This window comes from Dermacentor andersoni, chromosome 1 (genome assembly GCF_023375885.2).
Source record: "Dermacentor andersoni chromosome 1, qqDerAnde1_hic_scaffold, whole genome shotgun sequence".
NCBI lineage: Eukaryota > Metazoa > Arthropoda > Arachnida > Ixodida > Ixodidae > Dermacentor > Dermacentor andersoni.
The window spans coordinates 264,380,566-264,406,389 of NC_092814.1; the positions used below are offsets into that span (position 1 = coordinate 264,380,566).

General features: G+C 47.1%; 2 protein-coding genes and 1 non-coding gene across 4 annotated transcripts in view; all 3 read left to right on the forward strand.

Annotated features, from left to right (window-relative positions):
- The window catches only part of LOC126548296 (alcohol dehydrogenase class-3-like), an 89,496-nt gene that overhangs the window by 36,348 nt on the left and 27,324 nt on the right, over positions 1-25,824 (forward strand). The window lies entirely within an intron of this gene.
- On the forward strand, positions 17,443-21,229 carry LOC126548201 (deoxynucleoside triphosphate triphosphohydrolase SAMHD1-like). The gene has a single exon (XM_050196342.2). It carries the CDS (start codon positions 17,650-17,652, stop codon positions 19,171-19,173), a length of 1,524 nt encoding a protein of 507 aa, XP_050052299.1. The 5' UTR covers positions 17,443-17,649; the 3' UTR covers positions 19,174-21,229.
- On the forward strand, positions 23,266-23,338 carry TRNAA-AGC (transfer RNA alanine (anticodon AGC)). The gene has a single exon. It is a non-coding gene; the product is annotated as a tRNA-Ala (tRNA).

Genomic DNA, 25,824 nt, shown 5'->3' on the forward strand with positions numbered 1-25,824 from the left:
GCGAGGTCTCCCGAAATAACTGTCCTTTACGGCGTTCATGTGTACAGGCTATTTCAGCTAACTTGGGTCAAGTATTAAAGAAACAAGCATAGGCGCTACGCGTGTAGAATTGGCGCAGTATTGTTCTGAACCATATGAAGCACGTCATGATATATTTCTTTTCCAATCCGCCAAGCTGGGTAACTAACAAATATTGCTTAATTAACTTATTAAGTAGTAACTCTACCGAAAAACCTTCAATGCAAAAGTTGTAGCTCTTGTTCAGTAACATCGGATGATTTCGTCTATGCTAACTGCCCTGTTTAATTTTTTTCCAGCTTTCTTAAAGTGCGAGAAATTTTAAGAAATACCACGTGACTGCCGGCTAACGCGCCGCCCTTTTAGTGCCCTCAAATGCAAGTTGAACGAATTAGCAAAGGCTGATCCGCGCACAGACATCGATTCAACACTCTGCCGGTGACTGCAATGGACGTTAAGTAACAAAGGGGGCGTGTCGTTTTAAGAAAAAACCACCGCCCAAGCACTCCGTACATACGGTTAACCAGAGAAGCTGAAAGGTGCGGCCTCGGTGTTTATCACTGAGTTAATCCAGACGGTTCACTAAACGACGACTTCTTAGGCTGCCGGATCCTCGGTACGCAGTTGCTTCTTGCGCTCGGCTTCGCGAGCCTGTTCTTGTGCCCAGACTGCAGCATCGGCACGGCGTAGACGAGCTCGTTTCCGGTTCTGCTCGCGGCGTTGCTGATCGAAAGCTGCCTGCTCCTCAGGAGTACGTAAGACACGTGGCCTACCCATTTCGGAGCCGGAGAGAAAATGCTGCGCGCGCGCTCGGCTGCGACGGATAGCAACGACGTCACTACTGGCGCAGCTAATCCAGCACCTTCCAGATTGCACACGGCCTTCTCACTCCGATCCATGACGTGATGTTACCTGGCCCGACTGCCATAAAATCTAATGTGGATGTTCCCGAGGGGGCAATAGTGATTCTGACGTCACCGCTTTCATCCCGCCAGCCTTGTCAGTGGAAATTTCGGGCCAGGTAGCGTGATGTCATGGATCGGAGTAAACAGGCCTTGTGTTATCTACGTGGTGTTGGCTAATCGCGCCTCTCTCTCTCTCTATTTCTTTTTTTTTTTTTTGCACATGCGCATGGGGTTGCGACGAGGAGTTTTCGGCGTACAGGTGCCCGACAGACGGACGGACGGACGAATCGGCTAGCCATACACTGTTTCACTGTAAAAAGTTCTTGAACGAAAATGCGGCTGCCACATGCGAACTCGATATGGGACCGGAGGCAGCGTGGCTTTTATCTCCGTCCTTCATCACACTATCAGCCTCGGCCCTACTCCATTGTATTTCTTCATTGGTCCGAAAAGAAAAAAAAAATACTGCGCTGCGTCAAATGCCGCTTCCGGTCCTATATCGATCGCATTCGCACGTGGCAGCCGCTTTTTCGTTGAAGAATTTTCTTTTTCTTAGAACAGTACGCTCCTTTTGTCACTTCGCGTCCATCGCAATCACCGACATCCTGTTCAATCGATCTCTGTGCGCGGAGCAGCCCTTTGCTAATTCGTTCAACTTAGTACATTTCAGGTCACTAAAACTGCGGCGCGTTAGCAGGCAGTCACGTGGTTTTTTTTTTTTTTTTTTAATTCGCGCACTTTAAGGAAAGGCTGGAAAAAATTAAATAGGGCAGTTAGCATAGGTGAAATAATCAGTGAAATGAAAAAAACTTTCGTGTTGAAGAGTTTTCGCTAGAGTTGCTATTTAAAAAGTTAATTAAGCGATATTTGTTAATTACACAGCTTGGCGGATTGAAAAAGATGTCGCGACGTGCCCCATATGGCTCAGAACAATACTGCACCATTTTACCGGACGTGCGTCTGGTTAACCTCCCTACGTTTCCTGTCCTCTCTCTCTCTCTCTCTCTCTCTCTCTCTCTCTCTCTCTCTCTCTCTCTCTCTCTCTCTCTCTCTCAATTTTCAAGTTTTGTGGCATTCTTCTTTTAAATCGCATGCGTCAGATAGCATAATTATTCTCCTAGCTTGGGCTGGATTATTCGAAGAGACGGACATTACTAGTGCATAAAAATCGAAGCACATATTTAACTGATTAACAGAAAACTTAACCGTCAGACTTAACCCGAACGATAGACACAGGATATATATTATCAAACAACGACTATACGGAGCAAATAGCGAAAGCTTCGGACGGCAGACCCCAACCAGAAATCTCCAGCACCCTCTGCAGACTGTAAACATATTATATAACAGCTACGGAGGAAGAGGAAAGAAGTCTCTCTACTTTATCCTGACAGAAGTCGGCTTTCATGAGCGCAATATATATATCGGGTGTGCCGACAAAATACGTATCCAATAATTAAGAAATAATGGAGGGCTTTACCCGAACGGCGCCCATTGTATGTCGATGGGCGTTGTTCTTGCATGCCAGTCACGAGTATTTTTTTTTTTACTTAATTGTGCAGAAATATTCACTGATTAAGTTTATTTATTTAAATTTTAATTAAGTATAATTTATTCGATGAGGTGTCAATGCGAAAGTTGTGGAGTATGTCGAGGAATGATAAGAGCGTTTAAAGCAACCTAGGTTTCTGGTTGGTCCTTTTCTTTTTGCTTTCTTCCGACGAGAAACAAAGCTCGCATTAAAATATAAAATAAAGCGCACGACAACGCGTCCACGCGCCAGCCCCGATCGCAACGGTCTCAAACATTGACAATCGATTAAGCAAGTCATTTAAAAGTTATGCATAAAAACAATTACTTGTGCGCGATCGCAAAAAAAAAAGAACCAATAAATACACGAACAACGTCCATCAACGAACAGTGGGCGCTGTTCGCCCAAACAGGCCTCCGTTACTTTTATATTCTTGGCGCCATTTAGCTGGAACAACCGACGTCTTGTGGTGGCGAAAACAATTGTTTATTTGGTGCAGATTTACGTACAGCAGTAATTACCTTCCCGTCCCACTCGCCCCTCAATTTTGTTATTGTTGTTTTTTATGACAAACAATTTATTTCCCTATCAGGGACATTACTTTTCAGTTTTTCATTCGTTAAGCGACAAAATTAAAGCATTTTTTTTCTTTGACGAGGGGCGTTACATCGGCCGACTTCAGGTTAAAAATTTCATCGCATTGCAGTCTTTTTTTTTTTTTTTCTTGTCTACTATACGAACCTTATAATAAACTGCGTTCCTGTTATATCCCTCTGTAATGCTTACCACCATCCGCAAGTACAAAAAAAAAGGAAGTTGGCGTTAGTAGTTAAATTAACTCTTTTCGATTACTTCTCTTGGCCAGCTGGTCATGGGCAGGCTTGCAGTGAGCGGCACGCAAGCGCCAGCCAAAGACGCAGACGACGAAGGCGCACTTTTGAAATGCACATGTGTCGGACCATATGTAAACATTATCTACAATACCGGCTTTAACATAATAATAATAATAATAATAATAATAATAATATCGCAGGAGACGAAAGATCTGGTTAAGAAACGCCAATGTATGAAAGCCTCTAACCCTACAGCTAGAATAGAACTGGCAGAACAATCAACAAGCGTAAGATAGCTGACATAAGGAAGTATAATATGGATAAAATTGAGCATGCTCTCAGGAACGGAGGAAGCCTAAAATCAAACTAGGAAGCAGAAATCAGATGTATGCGTTAAAAGACAAAGCCGACAATATCATTACTAATATTGTTACGCATGAAGAAAACGAAGCCCAGTGAACGTGCTTTCGGTCCCGAGTGGGGGAAGGAAGAAGAGGACGACGCTGAGTTGATCAACCAGCTGGCCGCTCTTGTGCTCACCTTCGCGATCTAAAGTAAACGGTCCCCTTCATCCGTAAGGGTTATAAACGGTCTCCTTCGCGCGTAACAAAGTGGTGGAGGTGCGGGGTACCGCTCACAACAACGGAACCATCACTGCCGCAGCTTCGTCGAAGCCGTCGACTTGCCGGCCTCCCGCCATCAGACGAGTGACCGTCTTCGAGATGCCAGAAGAAGTAGCCGCGCCGAGGGCAGCGCCTAGCAGTCCACTGCCATACTACCGAGTTCCACCCACCTTCGGAGGCAAAGCGGGGGAAGATGCCGACGAGTGGCTCGTCCACTACAAACGAGTGAGCGAGTCTAACGGGTGGGATGCAACCGCTCAGCTCACCAATGTGGTGTTCTCCCTGACCGATACCGCCCTCGTGTGGTACGAGAACCACGAGGACACGCTTACGACGTGGGAACATTTTGTTGACGAGTTAAAGGCGTGTTTTGGGGACTCAGTCGCCAAAAAGAAGCGTGCGGAGCAGACACTGTCGCAACGGGCGCAGCTACCAGATGAGACATGCACAACCTATATCGAAGAAGTGTTAAAGCTGTGCAAGGTGGTCAGTGCTCGCATGTCGGAAGAAGATAAAGTTGGACATTTGCTGAAAGGAGTGGCTGAGGATGTGTACAATTTTCTAATTGGAAAGGAGAGCCTCAGTTCTGTGTCCGACGTCATCCGGCACTGCAGAACTTTTGAAACGCTCAAGATGCGTCGGATTGCGACAAAGTTTGGTCGGTTGGCAAACGTTACGACGGTTGCCAGTATGGACACGAGTCCTTGCCTCGACCTTCCTTCGACGATCCGACAGATTGTCCGCGAGGAACTTTCCCGCCGCGAAGAGCTGTTGCATTCAACTGCTGACCACCATGGTGTGTACACGTCACGTGAGGCTATGACGGCGCCACATTCGGCCCCTTGGCAACCGATGGTTACCGCAGCGGCCGTAGAGTACAGCGCAGCCCCACAGTCGAGGATGACAACACGCCCTCCGACTCCGCGCTATGACCAACGCGCTCAGCGCACGCCTTCTCGACGCCCGATGTATCGTCGTGACACACGTCACGAACCAACCCACTACACGCGGGAAAAGGATAATATCCACTTCATCGACGAACAACCAAGGTTTCGACCTCTCCCGGTGTGTTATTCCTGCGGTGTCCCGGGTCATATATCGCGGTTTTGTCACCAGCGTATGACCACGTGGTATGGCCACCCCTCAGAGTTTTCTCGGCCCTCCGAACGGCCACACGGTGCCCCATGGCCAGCACGCGTATCATCTGGCGATGAGTATTGGCCGAAAAGCTCCCGGAATCGCTCCCGGAATCGCTCCCCGGCATCTGACAGGAATTTGACACCCCCACCGCAATGTCGTGCTCCCCGTTCTCCCTCACCGCTGCGTCGCACCACGTCCCCTTCGTCACCGGAAAACTAGCTAGCGCGGCCGATGGAGGTAAGGTCGCTGGAGACGTGCTACTGACAGAAATACCTCCTGTGTTGATGCTGAAAAACAAAGTGCGCGTTCTTGTAGATAATGTCCCTGTGATGGCTCTGGTGGACACAGGCGCAACAATTTCGGTCATGAGTGTCTCTTTTAAACACGTGTTAGGGCGAAAGGTTTTGTTTAAATTAGACGAAGATTCAATGTTCTGTGCAGTGAGTGGCGAGCCGTTACGACCTATTGGTGTGTGTAGTGCTGACGTGTTTTTGGGAGGCCATGTTATTACGACAGAGTTGGTAATTATTCCTCGGTCGACCCATGATGTTATTCTCGGCATGGACTTCTTGCGGGAGTGTGGTGCTACTGTCGACTGCCGCACAGGGAAGGTATTCATAAGTGGTAGGATTCCATCAGGACTCCTGGAGAACCCTGTAGATCGCGAAGCTACACTGTCTGTTTGTGGTGATACGGTCATACCTGCATCATCTACCGTTTGCGTTCCCGTTGTCTGTTGCGGCGCCGATTCCGACAGCTTTGAAGCTACCGTAGAACCGATGCACTTTAACTGTGTGAAGAAGAATGTGTTGGTGCCACATTGTGTGGTGTCGATCAAAGGCGGACGCACTGGCTTATGGACCGTAAACTGTTCTAAGGAGCCTGTTATACTACCAGACGGCATGAAATTAGCCTTCGCCAGGGAACACGCGCCCTTATCAGTGGCTGAACTTACAGATGTGCCGGAAGAACCTAATGGCCACAGTTCGGAAACGGCCCTTTTGTCGAGGGTTAACACATCGCTCAGCACGAGTGAACGCCGAACGTTAGTGGGTGTGCTTTCGAAGCACATTTCGGTTTTCGACTTTGCGCAGAAGGACAAAATACCTGCAATCCCTGCGTCTCGAACGCGCCATACCATCAACACGGGTTCGGCAAATCCGATTAGACAAAAGCCATATCGTGTTTCACCATCAAAGCGCCAGATCATCAACGAACAAGTGCACGAAATGATGAAAAATGGAGCCGTACAAGAGTCAGCGAGTCCGTGGGCAGCTCCAGTGATTCTTGTTAAAAAAAAAAGATGGATCTTGGAGATTTTGCGTCGACTATCGCCCTTTGAATGCTGTAAAGAAAAGGACGTGTACCCACTTCCACGTATTGATGACGCAATAGACTGCCTTCATTCCGCCTCTTACTTTTCCTCAGTAGATTTACGATCCGGCTATTGGCAAATTCCGATGCATCCTGACGACAAGGAGAAGACTGCCTTTGTAACCCCTGACGCGCTCTTCGAATTTAATGTGATGCCATTTGGACTGTGCAACGCTCCGGCAACTTTCGAGAGATTCAGCGAACACAACTCGCGTCTGGATATTGTCCTGAACTGCATCAGAAACGCTGGTCTAGTTTTAAACTCTAAGAAATGTCACTTCGGAGACCGCCAAACCCTTGTGCTTGGGCACCTCGTCCACAAGGATGGCATCCGCCCTGATCCCCAGAAAACAGCAGCCGTTGAAGCGTTCAGTGCACCGCGCTCTGTCAAGGAGCTCCGTAGTTTTCTGGGGCTTTGTTCCTATTTCCGCCGATTTATTCCTAAATTCCGGACAGGCCGCCATTGGAATATGAACCTGGCAACGTTTAACGCTAGAAAGTTATCTAGTGAGGCGAGTCTAGCAGTGCTATTGGAAGAATTAGAGGGCAGTAAATGGGATATAATAGGGCTCAGTGAAGTTAGGAGGCCAAAAGAAGCAAAAGAAGCATATACAGTGCTCAGAAGCGGGCACGTCCTGTGCTACCGGGGCTTTGCTGAGAGACGAGAACTAGGAGTCGGATTCCTGATTAATAAGAATATAGCTGGTAACATACAGGAATTCTATAGCATTAACAAGAGGGTTGCATGTCTTGTTCTGAAACTTAATAAGAGGTACAAAATGAAGGTTGTACAGGTCTACGCCCCTACATCCACTCATGATGACCAGGAAGTCGAAAGCTTCTATGAAGACGTGGAATCGGCGATGGGTAGAGTGAAAACAAAATACACTATACTGATGGGCGATTTCAATGCCAAGGTAGGCAAGAAGCAGGGTGGAGACAAGGCAGTAGGGGAATACGGCGTAGGCACTAGGAATAGCAGGGGAGAGTTATTAGTAGGGCTTGCGGAACAGAATAATACGCGGATAATGAATACCTTCTTCCGCAAGCGGGATAGCCGAAAGTGGACGTGGAGGAGCCCGAACGGCGAGACCAGAAATGACATAGACTTCATACTCTGCGCTAACCCTAGCATCATACAAGATGTGGACGTGCTCGGTAAGGTGCGCTGCAGTGACCACAGGATGGTAAGAACTCAAATTAGCCTAGACCTGAGGAGGGAACGGAAGAAACTGGTACATAAGAAGCCTATCAATGAGTTAGCGGTAAGAGGAAAAATAGAGGAACTCCAGATCAAGCTGCAGAACATGTATTCGGCTTTAACTCAGGAAGAGGACCTTAGTGTTGAAGCAATGAACGACAATCTTGTGGGCATCATTAAGGAGTGTGCAATAGAAGTAGGCGGTAACTCCGTTAGACAGGATACCAGTAAGCTACCGCAGGAGACGAAAGGTCTGATCAAGAAACGCCAATGTATGACAGCCTCTAACCCTACAGCAAGAATAGAACTGGCAGAACTTTCGAAGTTAATCAACAAGCGTAAGACAGCTGACATAAGGAAGTATAATATGTACAGAATTGAACAAGCTCTCAGGAACGGAGGAAGCCTAAAAGCAGTGAAGAAGAAACTAGGAATTGGCAAGAATCAGATGTATGCGTTAAGAGACAAAGCCGGCAATATCATTACTAATATGGATGAGATAGTTCAAGTGGCTGAGGAGTTCTATAGAGATTTATACACTACGAGTGGCACCCATGATGCTAATGGAAGAGAGAATGGTCTAGAGGAATTCGAAATCCCACAAGTAACGCCGGAAGAAGTAAGGAAAGCCTTGGGAGCTATGCAAAGGGGGAAGGCAGCTGGGGAGGATCAGGTAACAGCAGATTTGTTGAAGGACGGTGGGCAGATTGTTCTAGAAAAACTAGCCACCCTGTATACACAATGCCTTATGACCTCGAGCGTACCGGAATCTTGGAAGAACGCTAACATAATCCTAATCCATAAGAAAGGGGACGCTAAAGACTTGAAAAATTATAGACCGATCAGCTTACTGTCCGTTGCCTACAAAGTATTTACTGAGGTAATTGCAAATAGAATCAGGAACACCTTAGACTTCCGTCAACCAAAGGACCAGGCAGGATTCCGTAAAGGCTACTCAACAATAGATCATATTCACACTATCAATCAGGTGATAGAGAAATGTGCGGAATATAACCAACCATTATATATAACTTTCATTGATTATGAGAAAGCGTTTGATTCAGTCGAAACCTCAGCAGTCATGGAGGCATTGCGGAATCAGGGTGTAGACGAGCCGTATGTAAATATACTGAAAGATATCTATAGCGGCTCCACAGCCACTGTAGTCCTCCATCAAGAAAGCAACAAAATCCCAATAAAGAAAGGCGTCAGGCAGGGAGATACGATCTCTCCAATGCTATTCACAGCGTGTTTACAGGAGGTATTCAGAGACCTGGATTGGGAAGAATTGGGGATAAGAGTAAATGGAGAATAACTTAGTAACTTGCGCTTCGCTGATGATATTGCCTTGCTTAGTAACTCAGGGGACCAACTGCAATACATGCTCACCGCCCTGGAGAGGCAGAGCAGAAGGGTGGGACTAAAAATTAATCTGCAGAAAACTAAAGTAATGTTTAACAGTCTCGGAAGGGAACAGCAGTTTACGATAGGTAGCGAGGCACTGGAAGTGGTAAGGGAATACATCTACTTAGGACAGGTAGTGACTGCTGATCCGGATTATGAGAGTGAAATAATCAGAAGAATAAGAATGGGCTGGGGTGCGTTTGGCAGGCATTCGCAGATCATGAACAGCAGGTTGCCATTATCCCTGAAGAGAAAAGTGTATAACAGCTGTGTCTTACCAGTACTCACGTACGGGGTAGAAACCTGGAGGCTTACGAAAAGGGTTCTACTTAAATTGAGGACGACGCAACGAGCTATGGAAAGAAGAATGATAGGTGTAACGTTAAGGGATAAGAAAAGAGCAGGTTGGGTGAGGGAACAAACGCGCGTTAATGACATCTTAGTTGAAATAAAGAAAAAGAAATGGGCATGGGCAGGACATGTAATGAGGAGGGAAGATAACCGATGGTCATTAAGGGTTACGGACTGGATTCCGAGGGAAGGGAAGCGTAGCAGGGGGCGACAGAAAGTTAGGTGGGCAGATGTGATTAGGAAGTTTGGAGGGTCAACATGGCCACAATTAGTACATGACCGGGGCAGTTGGAGAAGTATGGGAGAGGCCTTTGCCCTGCAGTGGGCGTAGCCAGGATGATGATGATTATTATTATTATTATTATTATTATTATTATTATTATTATTATTATTATTATTATTATTATTATTATTATTATTATTAATATTATTATTATTATTATTATTATTATTATTATTATTCCTAAATTCGCCGACGTCCCGTATCCGCTGACATGCCTGCTACGAAAGGACACCCCCTTTGAGTGGAGTCCGGAGTGCGACTCTTCTTTTCGTCAGTTGAAGTCCCTGCTGATATCACGACCGGTTCTTCAACACTTCAGTCCTTCAGCTCCGACGGAACTCCATACGGATGCCAGTGGCATAGGTATTGGTGCCGTCCTAGTTCAACGCTACGGTGACCGCGAACACGTGATCAGATATGCAAGCCGCTCATTAAGTAGGCCCGAGCAGAATTACACTGTCACGGAATAAGAATGCCTCGCGGTAATATTTGGGGTTCAGCGGTTTCATTCTTACCTGTATGGACGCCCCTTTACAGTGGTCACCGACCACCACTTATTGTATTGGCTTGTGAATCTTCGTGACCCTTGTGGACGCCTTGCGCGCTGGGCGCTCCGACTGCAAGAATACAGCTTCACCGTCTCTTGTAAGAGCGGTCGACGACACGCTGATGCGGACTGCCTCTCGCGTATGCCACTTAGCACTACTGACTGTGACGCTGACGACTTCGATCACCTCGTGGCTTCTGTGTCGCCGCGTTTTCCAGACTTCGACTGCTTCAAAGCCCAACAGCGAAAAGACGATAAATTAACACCGCTCTTCACCGCTACTACCGCCTCGACGACAGCAAACCATTTCAGCGTACGTGATGGACTCGTGTATAAGAAGAACTTTTCCGGCACTGGCGCACGTTTTCTCCTAATGGTACCGGAGAGCCTTCGCACAGCGATTCTGAGTGCTATGCACGACGACCCTACGTCTGGCCATTTAGGTTCGGCGAGGACGCTCTACCGGATTCAGGAACGCTTTTATTGGCCTGGAATGCGACAGTCGGTTGAGACGTGTGTGGCCAGCTGCATGCAGTGTCAGCGCCACAAACGGCCATCTACTGCTCCAGCTGGTCTCCTGCAGCCGATCCCGCCTCCAAGCACGCCTTTCCAACAAGTGGGCATTGACTTCGTAGGCCCATTTCCAAAATCAGCCAAGGGAAACCGTTGGATAATTGTTTGCGTCGACTACCTCACACGCTACTGTGAGACGGTGTAACAATATGGATGAGATAGTTCAAGTGGCTGAGGAGTTCTATAGAGATTTATACAGTACCAGCGGCACCCACGACGATAATGGAAGAGGGAATAGTCTAGAGGAATTCGACATCCCACAAGTAACGCCGGAAAAAGTAAAGAAAGCCTTGGGAGCTATGCAAAGGGGAAAGGCAGCTGGGGAGGATCAGGTAACAGCAGATTTGTTGAAGGACGGTGGGCAGATTGTTCTAGAAAAACTAGCCACCCTGTATACACAATGCCTTATGACCTCGAGCGTACCGGAATCTTGGAAGAACTCCAACATAATTTTAATCCATAAAAAAGGGGACGCCAAAGACTTGAAAAATTATAGACCGATCAGCTTACTGTCCCTTGCCTACAATTACAGGGGCGTAGCCAGGGGGGGGGGGGGGGGGGGGCTTATGGGGCTTCAGCCCACCCCCCCGAAATTTTTTCGTGCTGTCCATGCACCGCCGACCAAAGAAACCCCCGGCACCGGAAATCATTCTGGATTTTGTCTAGAACGTCTTTTTCTCGCTCGAAAAGCCATTTCACCGCGAAAATTGCGAACTCGGGCTGGATTTCGCGGCAACGCCATGCATCGGGAGCCACATAAGGCAAGCAGCCCCATCCGTGCACAAAGTTTCAAGGACCTTTTGATGGCGAACGGGCTCCCCGCGGCATGTCGCGGAGGCCGCGGAATCAACACTCTATCGTGGAATCTACGGAGCGCGTGGATGTCAATTCCGAAACTTTATGGGTATAAAGTTCTAATAAACTTTTGACGTGAAAGGTGCATTGACATTTCCAAACGAGTGCCTTAGATTTTCAATTGCGGAACTTTGTAAGCTTAATGGTCCCATAAATATTTGACGCCAAAGGTTCATTAACTTTTCCAAAGTCGTACATCGGGCCATACAACGAGACAAGCCAAATCAACACACTATCAGACAAGTTGACAAAGTCCCCAGCGAGGCCCGATGAGACGAAGCGTTGTGGTGGTTCATTCGTGCCGCCATGTCAAATAAAAAAATATCACAATTTTTTTTCACCTGCGCCAAAGCATCCAGTGAAGACACTAAAGCCAGCCAAGGTAACTACGTTCTTATTTATTTTTTCTACTTTGACTTTTAATCGCGAGGACACATTGAGGCTCTTCCAAGTTTTTTGTTCTCGCTCCCCTACCCGCGCGCTCCCAAAGCCAGCCAGAGCGCATGCATTTTTCTCGTGTTGCCCCGACCACCGCGCGGCGCACTTCGGTGCGCGTTAGGTTTTCTCTGGCCGAGTGCATTTTCGCCTGGCAGATTTTTGGACGCTTTCTAGCTAGCAGACGAGAAAAAGAAACAATGGTCGCTCGCCGCCATCACTGTGGGGACTAGACGGATTGCCGTTCGCTTGAGCGCAACCTATGCAGAAAGTCTTGTCTTGCCGGTGTAGGATACCGAGCAGTATGCGCATGGTTCTTGGCGGACCAAGCGTCTCGTATTTTCTTCGATGTTCCTTTAATAGCCACATTAGTTCCGCAAAGTAGGCATTCGATTGTGACCAACATCGTTTCCTTTGCTTTTTTTTTTTTTTCGTTACTGTGCCCCCGCCCCACAAAAGGAAAAAAAACGTTGTTGTGGCGCAGCGAATTGTCGCATGGTGAAAGTTCTATTTTGTTACTTCTTTTGCGGAAAGTAATGGTCCATGGGACGCTTCAGCTGCCGGATACTCTTACTATATTATTTCGATAGCAATTATATGGACACTCTAGGCGCATTCCTGCCGTTGCCGTCGCCCTCATGTTCCACATAAAGTCCAAGGGCGATAACATCGTGACCGCGCGCCGCATGCTGTATGTGCGAGTGAAAGCGTGTGGGGGTGGGGGGGGGGGAATGGGTGAGCCGACAATGGTGGCTCAGTCTTGTGTGCGCAAGAGAGAAAAGTGAGGAGCAAGCACGCCGCCTTCCGTCGCGCGCGATACATCGGGGGAGTGGATGGAATGGGGGCGGGATCTAGAATTCTGTGAATCTGTGATTGCGGAACATGGTTTATTTGCCTTGTTTGACCCATTATATACTGTGACTTTTTCTTAGCTACGTAGATTTATTGGAGACTTATACGTATGTTTAGATATCTTGTTGCGAGGTTTTGTACATACGTGCAGTGAACTTTGTTTCCAGTGGCACTTTCTTGCCCTTTATCAAGCTGTATCTTCGCATTTGTATATTCCATTGTATCTTCGCATTTCCAATGTACGAGGGCGAGTCAAACGAAAGTGAGCCTACCCACCCTACGCAATTGTGGTTCTGTTCATTATCTAGGCCTGCGCGTAGCACACAGGCATCTCTCATTTACAAAAGTGACACGCAGTGTGAGGATAAATGTTCTTTAATGCGCTCATACACTGGGTTGAACATGGTTGCGTGACGTAATGGACGCTACAGAAGTTGAGCAGCATGGTGCCGTGAGGTTTTTGACAGCTGAAGGTGTTTGCCAAAAATAAATTAGTCACCGTATGGCTGCCGTGTACATTGAACATTTAATTTCATTGGCCACTGTGAAGCGTTAGAACAAACGGTTCAAAGAAGGGCGTGAAAGTTGCGAAGACGATCCCAGACCGGACCAAAGCCATCGTGCAATCACCCCTAACAAAATTGCAAAGGTTGATGAGCTGATGACACAAGAACGGAGGATAAGCGTCGATGAACTGGCAGAGCGTGTGACCATCAGTCACGGTTTGGTTCACCGTCACCGTCCACGCCATAATTCATGAACATCTCGGTTATCGGTTCTTGTGTGCGCAATGGGTGCCTAAGATGTTGAACCACCGCCAGAATAGGGAGAAGTTCGGTGCTGCCTTTACTCATATGATCCGGTATCACAGTAAGGGTGACGATTTCTTGTCTGCAATTGTGATCGGAGACGAACTATCATAACACTACTACGAGCCTGAAACACGACAGCAACGCTTACAATGGAAACATTCGAATTCACCACCCCCAAAGAAAGCAAAGGCCATCATTTCCGCCGGAAAGGTGTTGTTGACTTTTATTTTTCGATCGTCAGGGGCCATTACTGATAGAATTTGTTAAATCTTGAGAGACTATCAATTTTTCCCGATATTGTGAAACGCCGGATCGGCTGCGTGTCGCAATCAAGAACAAACTACGTGAAAAATTGACAAATGGGGTCATCTTGTTCCACGACAATGCCCGTCTCCACGTCGCTGATGCGGTTAATACAAAACTGGCCAAGTTGAAGCGGGAAACGCTACAACATCCGCCATACAGCTCAGACCTATCGCCTTGCGACTTCCACATTTTGGGGCAACCGAAAAAACAGCTCAAGGGAACCAGATTCGTCTCGGACGATGACGTGAAAGTCAGTTGCAGACGTTTTGAAGCAACAACCCAAGGAGCTTTATGAGACGGGAATTACGCGACTCGTTAATCAATGGGACAAATGTCTAAATGCTCATGGAGGCTACTTTTAAATAAAGTGCCCCGTTTGTCATATATTCGCATTGGCTCACTTTCCTTTAACTCACCCTCGTATATTCTGCAGAACTCCAGCTTTTTATACGTGCTCCCTGTTGAGACTATAATTTCGGTGCAACTACTCACGATACACGACCAGTGACAGCTGCTCCTGCGTAATACATTGGAGCAAATGACAGCGTCATTGAGATTTTTTATTGGCCGTTGCATATCTACAAGAATGTAAACAAGGATCTTGAATGACAAAGTTTCATTAACATATTTGTCCTCAACTTGTTCTGTTCATGGCCTTTACATTTTTCATATCAGCTGCATGCACTGCTTTGCTGGTTTCGAACTGATGTAGTTCTAAAGTTCGTGTGATATTTTCTTTGCTTACTAAATAGACAAAAAACATGGAAGCATTGACATCAATTATGGGCACAATTTTTGGCACCATACTAGTATAATATTTTATGAAAAAATACATACTTTACTTGTATTGACAGTGCGTAGCTTTCAAGAATTCGTTTGCAGCATCTTTGGCAATGGCAATGAAGTTATTATTCATCTATTTGATCCCTAGGAAAATTGTTTAAGAGGAAGCTTTAGCCCGGGCCCAACTCCGACGCGGCCTATTTAGATACATGTAAAACGTAGAAACGCTTTTCTGAGATAACTCCTGAATCGCTTTTAATGAAATTTGTTGCATTTGAGAGAGTAAGTTAAATTCTAGTGTTTGTTGAAAGCGGAATTTCGATTTAGGGCGTGAACATTGTTTAAATATATTGAAAAACTCGAAAGTTAAAAAAAAAATAGAAGCACGACGTTTACAAACTAATAGCTCTGCATCAAGAACAGATATCGCGGTTCTGTAAGCGGCCCCCATTACACTATTCAAAGCGGACAAATTCGATATGTCTATTTTTATCTTACGTGAATTGGTTATGTTATGTACAAGGGTTCTGCAAAAGCCGCATTTCCATAATACTTAATTTTTTGAGACTCATGTGTAACATACATTTTGTCCGCTGTAGATCTACTATTATGTGCAATTCACAGAATTGTGATATCAATTTTCATTGCTGTTTAACAGAGTTGTAAACTTCATTGTTTGGTTGTCTGAAAATTTTCGATTTTTGCCACTTTTCAATAAAATGTCGACGACCTAAATCGAAAATTCGAAAGAAACAATCACTAGAATTTAAGCTTATTTTTTGGTGCAGTGGTTGCTGAGAAAAACGAATTATCCTTCTACATGTATATATATATAGGAGCATCCGACCTGTTTCCCTTTAGGAGGAGGCCGAGCTGCATTGTGAGACCCCCCCCCGAACGAAATTTCTGGCTACGCCACTGCCTACAAAGTATTTACTAAGGTAATCGCAAATAGAATCAGAAACACCTTAGACTTCTGTCAACCAAAGGACCAGGCAGGATTTCGTAAAGGCTACTCAACAATAGACCATGTTCACATTATCAATCAAGTGATAGAGAAATGTGCGGAATATAAGCAACCCTTATATATAGCTTTCATTGATTACGAGAAAGCGTTTAATTCTGTCGAAACCTCAGCAGTCATACAGGCATTACGGAATCAGGGGGTAGACGAGCCGTATGTAAAAATACTGAAAGATATCTATAGCGGCTCCACAGCCACTGTAAACCTCCATCAAGAAAGCAACAAAATCCCAATAAAGAAAGGCGTCAGGCAGGGACATAATCTCTCCAATGCATTCCACAGCGTGTTTACAGGAGGTATTCAGAGACCTAGATTGGGAAGAAGTGGGGATAAGAGTTAATGGAGAATACCTTAGTAACTTGCGATTCGCTGGTGATATTGCCTTGCTTAGTAACTGAGGGTACCAATTGCAATGCATGCTCACTGACCTGGACAGGCAATGCAGAAGGGTGGGTCTAAATATTAAATCTGCAGAAAACTAAAGTAATGTTTAACAGTCTCGAAAGAGAACAGCAGATTACGATAGCTAGCGAGGCACTGGAAGTGGTAAGGGAATACATCTACCTAGGGCAGGTAGTGACCACGGATTCAGATCATGAGACTGAAATAATCAGAACAATAAGAACGGGCCGGGGTGCGTTTGGCAGGCATTCTCAGATCATGGACAGCAGGTTGCCATTATCCCTCAAGAGAAAAGTGTATAACAGCTGCGTCTTACCAGTACTCACCTACGGAGCAGACACCTGGAGGCTTACGAAAAGGGTTCTACTTAAATTGAGGACGACGCAACGAGCTATGGAAAAAAGAATGATGGGTGTAACGTTGGGGGGGGGGGGGGGGGGATAAGAAGAGAGCAGATTGGTTGAGGGAACAAACGCGAGTTAATGACATCTTAGTTGAAATCAAGGAAAAGAAATGGGCACGGGCAGGGCATGTAATGAGGAGGGAAGATAACCGATGGTCGTTAAGGGTTACGGACTGGATTCCAAGAGAATGGAAACGTAGCAGGGGGCGGCAGAAAGTTAGGTGGACGGATGAGATTAAGAAGTTTGCAGGGTCAAGATGACCACAATTAGCACACGACTGGGGTAGTTGGAGAAGTATGGGAGAGGCCTTTGCCCTGCAGTGGGCTTAGCAAGGCTGATGATGATGATGAATATTGATACTGCTGCGAATGCCTTTCCTCGTCTACAGCCCACTGTTCATAGTCTGCGGGTAAGCTAAACATTTACATTATACGTGCTTGTAATCTCTGCGACTTTTTCAAGCGGCGAGTTATTTCAAGATACGCATTTCAAATCACTATTGTCACTACTGCAATACCTTTTCAATGATTTTCATGAAATTGGTCTTATGAAATCGGTTTTTCGGTAACGGGATACTGACTTTTGGTTTGAATTTACCGCCGTGTTCCTCGGTGAGCGCCTGGCGGCCAATTTTAAAACTTCAAAAATAATTTATAAAAGTCTGCCTAGATGGCGCTAGCTACCAATAGTCTTCGTTGCAAAATGGACGCAGTGCATTTGTCTATCTACTGCTGTGTAAAGCAGAAGTGATATCGTTTCTCCAGTCTCTTCACACAACTCGTCGCAGACGGCCACAGTGCAGACGGCTGGCATTCTCAGAGTGATTCGAAACCGCAGCTGCTATATACTTCTGCTGGCTCTTCCGCTTTCTGGTGCTCCGTAAGTCCGGTCTTTCCTAAAGAATACTGTGATATCACTGACCGCATACACAGTCCTGCAGCAAGGACGAGCCTACCTTTGCTTTAAGGGAGCACCAGTGCTAACGATAGGGCGATGGGCAACACGGACGGCGGTGAAAGCCGCGCGCGCTCCGACGCGGATGCGGAGACGGTGGCGGCAGATCTCCGCGCCGACATGCTGCCTGCGCGGAAGGTGTTCTGGGATCCCGTGCATGGCCAAATTTTGTTACACCCGGTGTCCATAGCCGTGATCGACACACCCGAGTTCCAGCGACTGCGGCACATTCGCCAGCTGGGGCACGTAGCCTACCTTTACCCGGGCGCATCAAACAGTCGCTTTGAGCACAGCCTCGGCACGGCTCATCTAGCTCGAATGTTGGGCTCGCATCTACGTGAATGTCAGCCTGAGCTAAATCTGAGCGACAAGGAATTGCTTTGCCTCGAATTGGCCGGCCTGTGCCACGACCTCGGACACGGCCCATTCTCGCACTTCTGGGAGCACTTCTACAGCCGCGGCGCCCGTGACAGGGGCCTGAAACCTCGTTGGACCCACGAGGCAATGTCGTGCAAGATTCTTGCGCACTTGATCGCTGCGAACGGACTGGACCGGACGTTCGGCGCATGGGAGGCGAAATGGCCCGGCCAAGGCCTGACAGCAGACGACGTCAAGCTGGTGCAGGGACTCATATTGGGCGACACGAACGGCGTCGAACCCTCCCGATGGTTCCTTTTTCAAGTGGTCAACAACCGCGATTCCGGATTGGACGTGGACAAGTGGGACTACTACCTGCGCGACTGCCACGCCGTCGGACTGGCTTGCGGCTTCCAGTTCCAGCGGCTCGTTGGTAGCGCGCGCGTCATCGAGCACGAGGGCCTCACGCGCATAGCGTTCCGCGACAAGGAGCTCAGCAACGTGTACGAGATGTTCCGCATGCGCAGCACTTTGCACTACAACGTTTACCACCACCACATGATCAGCGTATTCGAGGCCATGATCTGCGACGCACTGCAGCTGGCAGACGAAAAGGTGGCGTCACCTAGCGGCGGCGGTCGTCTGCGGCTGTGGTGGACGACGCACGAGGCCGGACAGCCGGACGCCAGCCGGCAGCAGGTCGAGGCCTTCGTCGCGCTCACCGACGCCTGGGTCGAGCTCTCCGTGCGCCGAGCCGACGCCAAGCAGCAGCCCGAGGTGCTGCGCGCGCAGCAGCTATGGAAGGCGCTCGAGACCCGATCGTGCAGACCCTGTCCGCTGTACCGCTTCTTGGGCAGCGTCCCCAAGAGCGACGACGGAGGGGTCAGCAGCAGCGAGGAGACGCTGCGCGAGGCCATCATGGCCGCGCTCCCGCAGGACGTCAAGCCCAAGGCGGAAGACCTCGTCGTGAATCTGGTCAACATCCACTGGGGCTGTGGCGAGGAGGATCCGGTGAAGAAGGTGCTCTTCTTCCGCAAGGCAGAGCCCCGCCGAGCGTTGCACGCGGAACAACTGCGGGATCAGTCGCCAGTCCTTCCGTCCCGTTTCCAAGACGCGCGCTGGCACGTGCTGCTTCGAGCACCGGCCAAGCCGGGCTTGGACGAGCACATCGAGCACTGCCTTAAAGCGCTCCAGTGCCAGGAGTAAATGGCGCTGCCAGTCGTACGAGCCTAAGTGTATGCGAATGTTACCCCCGCGGGGTGTGTAGTAGTGCGAGCGTGCAGCCCCTTAATTCAAGTTATTCTAGAGTGCTGGTAAATATACGGCATGTATCTGCGTTAGATTTACCTACATATGTCGCGCGATTCGTCGCGACGCCGCGTGCGCGACTGACAACATTGCTGCAGCGATGGCCTGTGCTGTCTCGCCTCCTTTCCACTTTGTGTGTAGTCTTAACTCTCTTGGACCCCGTTGTGATCACTACTTGTATATGACCGCTTCATTGCCCTTCGTCTCGAATGAAACTCGGTGACAATGCGTCCGTAGCGTACCTTTCGCCAGGTTGATCGTTTATATCCCAGTGCTCGGATGTTCAGATGTTAGCATCATGAACGCGTTGTCACGTGCGAATTCGAGAACGTAAGACGATCCGTGAGGAATGTGCGTTTAGTAACATCCCATATCCGTATGTATCCATCCTATGATTGGGCACTATAGCGCCCAGATGTCACGCTCTGTTGTGGTTATCGTCCTTGAGGACTTCGTTTATGACATTCCCTAAAATGTGGTGGAAAGTGACACATGTAGTTTGAACACCGGTGTGCGAGCATTCGTTTGTGCATGCAGAGTAACAGTGTTATCGACGAGCGTCTTGCGTGAAACCTGGAACAGTCTCAGGGATGTCGTTTTGTCCCTTTTGGCGGGTCATAAAAGAGAAATGTGATACGACGTAGTCGAAAGGGAGGGGGGGGGGGGGGGTTACGACGAGCCCGCGCGCGTCATAGGACGAAAGATATAAAGTTCGACTCAGCAGCCAAGCGACTGCGTCACTCGTGTCGAAGTACACAGCTCATGACTATCTCATTTTAATATGTTCCAAAGAAGGAATGATCAAAGCTAATATATACTATATAATAGTTTTTATATGTAACACTTCGGGTTCCATAATACTCTTAGAAAAAGAAGTATACAGAAGGAAAAAGTGATATATTTAAGATGTCTTTCCAAGCCATTTGTGTTCATATACGAGGTGTTTCGGCGATTATTGTCTCTATGGGCGCGGCGCAATCGGAGATCGTTGTTCGAAACGCGCGTTCAGTTTGCACTTTCGAACAACGATCTCCGATCGCGCCCCAGTTTGAAAAAAAATATGAGAATCTGAAACGAAACAATCATTTAAAATTTACTCACCAAAATTAATAGCTGCGCTGGACATCAGAAACAGATGCGGCCCGTAAACGTCTAAAATAATTTCGCTAATTAAATGTATAATTGACTGCCTTAATTAATGTACATGTAGCAACTGCGAAATTGAAGGCCTTCTGTGCTGTTCAAGACATGTTGGGATACTGAGAGCAGCACCAATTTCGAGATATATATCCTGAGCATACCCTGAGTGCATGTACCTGACGAAGATTTTGTGGGAGCGTTGCTATAGACGGTCAATGCTACCTTGCGGGAAGGTTGGAGACGCATATCTGTAAGCTGAAGCTAGTCTCAGGATTCGTACCAAGTGGGACATAATTTCCGCAATTGCGACGTGAACCACTAAAGCGATCAATTGACGAATTAAAACGTTAATTCGTAAATAATGCATAATTTGCTTTTTTTTTTTAATATTATCGCGCGCTGTTTCCCATATCCGTCATTGCTATGACCCGTTGGGCGGCCTCGAATTCCTGACTTACAACTGGAGACAGTCGTCGCTGAAGCAAACGTTATATAATGCGGGTTGTGAGAAGGTCAGTATGTCGACCATGGTATTTGAACAGCAGATATTACTTAATTACTTCTCAAATGTCTGTCCAATGTCTTTCACCAGCCCGTGCAATAGAAGTCCCGAGAAAGCCTTGTGGCTAACTTCGTGTCATCTGGCGCAAACATCCCAGCCAGCCGGGCTCGTGCTCTCCGCGACGCGCGGTTACGGTGCGCCGATGGCCTTCGCGGTAACGAGCGAAAGTGATCGACAGGCCTGAACTGGTGGATTTCACTGTGTTGTTCTGTATGTCTGGTCTGCTGGATTAATAAAGTGCATTGGCGAACATGGCCGCGTGATCCGCACTGTGTTTCGAGTGGGCAGGTGCCAAAAAATGGTTTTAAAGACTGCAAATCCAACCACGGTAAGGAAACGGTCTTTTTCTTTTTTTTTCGGCGACACGTTAATTGGGCTACTTGGTGTGCGTTCATCGCTCTTGCGCTGTGTAGTATACAGGCGAGGACAAAATAATGCGGGATCTGCGACCTCATGCCACGCTGTATTGAAGCAAGCGCACTCTGTCGAAACATGTTCGTGTGCCCGCCCAGACGCCCACTTTTTGCCAGCCTGCTGTCGGAATTGCGATTGCGGAAGATTACACTAAAAGAGCGGTGTTTGAGCTATTGTTAAATGCAGTGAAAACTCCGCCGACCGAAAGAAAAAAAAAGCGCTCTCCTAACGTAATCTGCAGTCATCGCGATTCATACAGCAGGCCGGTAAAAAGTGGGCTTACGAGCAGGTACGCGAGTGTGACGGGACGCGCATGCTCAATGCCACGTATCGACAGAATAAGGCGCTTGCTTCGTTAAAGAATGCAGTTTGGTACGGGCTCGCTTGTGCCTGTACAGCATACACCGTGACAGGCACAAGAGGAACAAAGAAAACGCAAGCGCGCGCACTTAATTGCCCCCGTTAGTGTGTACAGTACATGTCGCAAGAACAATTAACAGTCGGCGCAGCAAGTTTACAGACCTCGCGCGCGTTATCTGAGGAAACGTTAAATTTCCGAGGAGCTTGTGACTGTATCAAGTAAAACTAACACGAAACATGCTTTTCGCATACTCTAGCGTTGGTTGGACGCCCGAATACGCTGCGTGCCCAGGCTGAGGAAATATTCAGCTTCTTTTCGGTAACCGCGGTTCTTAATCGATTTGCGCCGACTGAACATTTATGATCACCAGTTTCGAGAATAGCACACTCCGAACTTGCGGAATAAAAGTGCGCTGGCGTGATATTTTCCCAAATATCCTCATCTGTGCAATGTGGGACAAAGCCCGTGCATCTTCCGACTGCTTGAATATCTCGAAACTAGTATCTACATGCAGGGACCGGCTATTCCGCAATTTCCACATCTAAAGTAGCAAGTATAGCCACGAAGTCGTGCCCAGGTTCGGTTCCTGACCTCGTCAGCCACATTCGATGAGGGCGGATTGCGAAACGCTCCTTTACCGTGCATTGTACAAGTTAGCAGAATTAATCCGAAGCCTGGCATCCACTACGTACGTACGACGTCCCATATACAGCTTCGGGGCTTCAAATTCCATAATTCAGTATAAAAGTTAATTAAAAGACCGCTAACGTGTTTATTGCCGAAAAATATGTTTCGCTGCTCTCCCCGTTTTAAGGTAGGTGGCTGCGGTAAAAACTTACTGCTTACATATTCCATATTACCGTAACTCAAGCACAAGCGTTTTATGGAATAACGCGCATAACGGATATATTATCCAAAAACGAAATGGATAACATTATACTTTACTTTTTTTCTCTGTTAAAGAGCGCAGTCGTCGCGTATAATTAAGCATACTACATATCTTCTGCCTGAAGCAGTACAATCATCCGGGTTTTGCAGTACTGCCTTTCATTTTCCCGTTTGGGTTTTCTTCATTGAGGAAAATGCAGCGCGCTCGCAGAATCCGTGGAACCGGGAAGAGTTAAAAAGCTGATTTTCTTCACAGCGTACCCCGGCCAAACCTGTGTCAGCGACTCCCTCCAAGCCCAAACCGCTATTCTTTGAGCCTCCTTGCACACATTGCCCCCAGCCCACAGACAGAGAAATGACACAAAACCGAAAAACTCCCAGCCCAGGTAGCCGGACTTTTTGTTGAAGTGCGCAGCTCGGTATCCGATTTTCTCGCGAACGATTACCAGCGGGCAAACTTGAGCAATATGGCGAAAATAAAATTCACTACACGACTTCTGTGTTCAGAGGTTATGGTTTCGAAGGCCTTGAAATACGATAGCCGCAATAAGAATTTTGCTCGGAATTACATCATTTACAGAATTTGAACATTGATATATCATTATTTTACAGTCGCTTTCCATCCGGGGGTGTAGCTCAGATGGTAGAGCGCTCGCTTAGCATGCGAGAGGTACGGGGATCGATACCCCGCACCTCCAATACTTTTTTTTTTTTTTTTTTTAAGCATTTTATTACGGACAATATATGTTTTGCGTTGAATAAAGCCCACGGTGGCCCAAAATCGTGTTCCGAACCTTACGCATGCCCAAGGCATGCTGTAGTCGCCACAGTCCTTGAGTCCGCCAACAGCACGTGATATTGCAGGCGTTATGTCTGAATTCCAAGAATCCCGTCTCGTATCATTGTTCTCCGCAGAAACGCCTCGCATATCTAGCATAATTGTTAGATAAGCGTGCTTATTTCATTGAGCACAACATGTACACAACACCTTCGCAAAGTGCCCCAGGGTCGATGGTCGAAACTTTTTTTAAGTACACATGAAAAAAATATTCAGAGCGAACAATCGAATGAAGGATTTTTTAAGATACCATCGTAACTAGAAAAGTGAAATTAAAACGACATAAGTAAACACTGGTTTCTTCTTCAATGTATGGATAAACTGTAATAATGAAGTATTTTGTTTGCAAATTTATTTGCTAAAATTTACGCAACTTATATTTTCAGACAGCTTACATTTTTATCTTCCAAATTGAAGCAAAAGGAAGGCGAGCCATTGTCCGGATTGATAAACAATACACAATCAGTTAATTTCTAGAAAAGAAACGTACACGCGGCGGTGTGACGTCTGGCGAGCGCTCAGCAGTGAACAAAATAATTGCGAGCACTTGTAAGAGAACCATGCTGAATAGCACCTCGCGGTAACGCATGTTACCCTTCAAGAGATAAGAAAATAGATAAAGATCAGCTTATGCGCACGGCCGGACGTGCTAGCTATTATAGCGCGAAACAGCATTGCCTTCGAGATTGCGCACACAGCGCGCACCCTCTCGGAGGCTCACAAAAGGCGACAAATTAGTTCTCATGGAAGCCGAGAGAGAGCAGCACCTCTGTGGCGGCGCTACGCGGTGCGCAGTGATGCCAGGTGTTCTGTGGTGATGCCACGGCTGCTGATTTATCAATATATCTACTGATTTTTAAAATTCTCTGCTGATTCAGTGATAAAGCGCTTGAATCTGCTGATTTTCTTGCTTTTCTACCGAAACGAAAGCGAAATCTGCAACTTTTTCAGTACAGAGGGTGGATGGATGGATGGTTATAGAGGTTACAGAGGTTATATTAATGTGCTGCCACCTAGCGAGAGAAAGAAAAACGTGGTTGGCTCCGAGGTTAACATACATTGTTGCGTTTCCAGACTCTCAAACGTGGCGCTACCTCTGTCTTTGAGCAAAGTAGGGAAAAGGCATAGAGTTTCTATGCTCTATGGGAAAAGGTGAGGCGGTGAATTTGTGGAAGTGGGTGCACTACCGAACCCCACAACTATGAAAACACCATTATTATCATCATCATGACCAACCTATTTTTATGTGCACTGCAGCACGGAGGCCTCTATGGAGGCCTCTCCCAGCGATCTCCAATTACCCCTGTCTGGAAGATACTATACTCTAAGGCTTTCAGGTACTAACTACCATCTGACGCCTTTGAATAGGCCATCGGAGGGCTTCACTGTTTTTAAATTCGTGCTTGACAATGGCTCTCTAGATCCCCGGGTTTTTCAAAAGTATCGCTAAGAATCTCGGGGTCAATTTTTGTACTATTTCCTGGAAGCTACAATACTTCAACAGAGTACTAATATAAGCGCTGAATTCGTGGGCTCATAAACTGAGTGCAAAAATTGAAATTAAAAATCTACTGATTTCTACTGATTTTTCGCGAAAAAATCTACTACTATTTTTTAATGTGTCGTGGCAACACTGGCGGTGCGTTAAAGATAAATAAATAAGGCGCGGTTCTTTATTCTATGGTGATACAGCTCAGTAATATTGCAGTAGCCTCCGTGTATACGCAGCATTCGCGAGGGAAACTTTAGAGACAGTATAGATGCCGCGAAATCTGGCTGAACTCTATTCTGGCTAAAGTCAAGTGACGCATACTACTACAGTGTACTCGATCAATGCATTTACACAAATTCAAATTGCACGGCTGTGCTAGAAGAAAATTTCAATGTTTTTTTGCTGATGCCGTGGTCTCTAGGCTTCTGCTCCCGAAACGCTCCAAAGATTAACAGAGCGCACATCTACGACAAAACTGCCCTAGCGTGAGAAGCAAGAGAAGCGTACATGTCGGCCACAAGCCGGACTGTTTAAATCAAGTGGGCAATATATGTAGTAGCTCGCCGCAGCGCAAATTGTTTCCTTTGAGCATACTCGGGCATCGATCCCTGGGCTTTCTGTCTACGCCGCCGCAGTAACAGCTAGGGGCGATAACAGTAACGGTAAGCAACAGCGTTATGAGAGAGCTCTCTAAGGATGTTTCTGTGCCTCGTGCATGCAAGCAGATTCTAGAAGCAAGAAGAAAAAAGAAGTGTTTACTTTGAAGAAAGAAGGATCGAACCGTCTCGCATGACATGTCGTGCAACGATTTTTTTTTTTTTTTTTACAATACTAGTGCGGTGCCAGTGACGGCG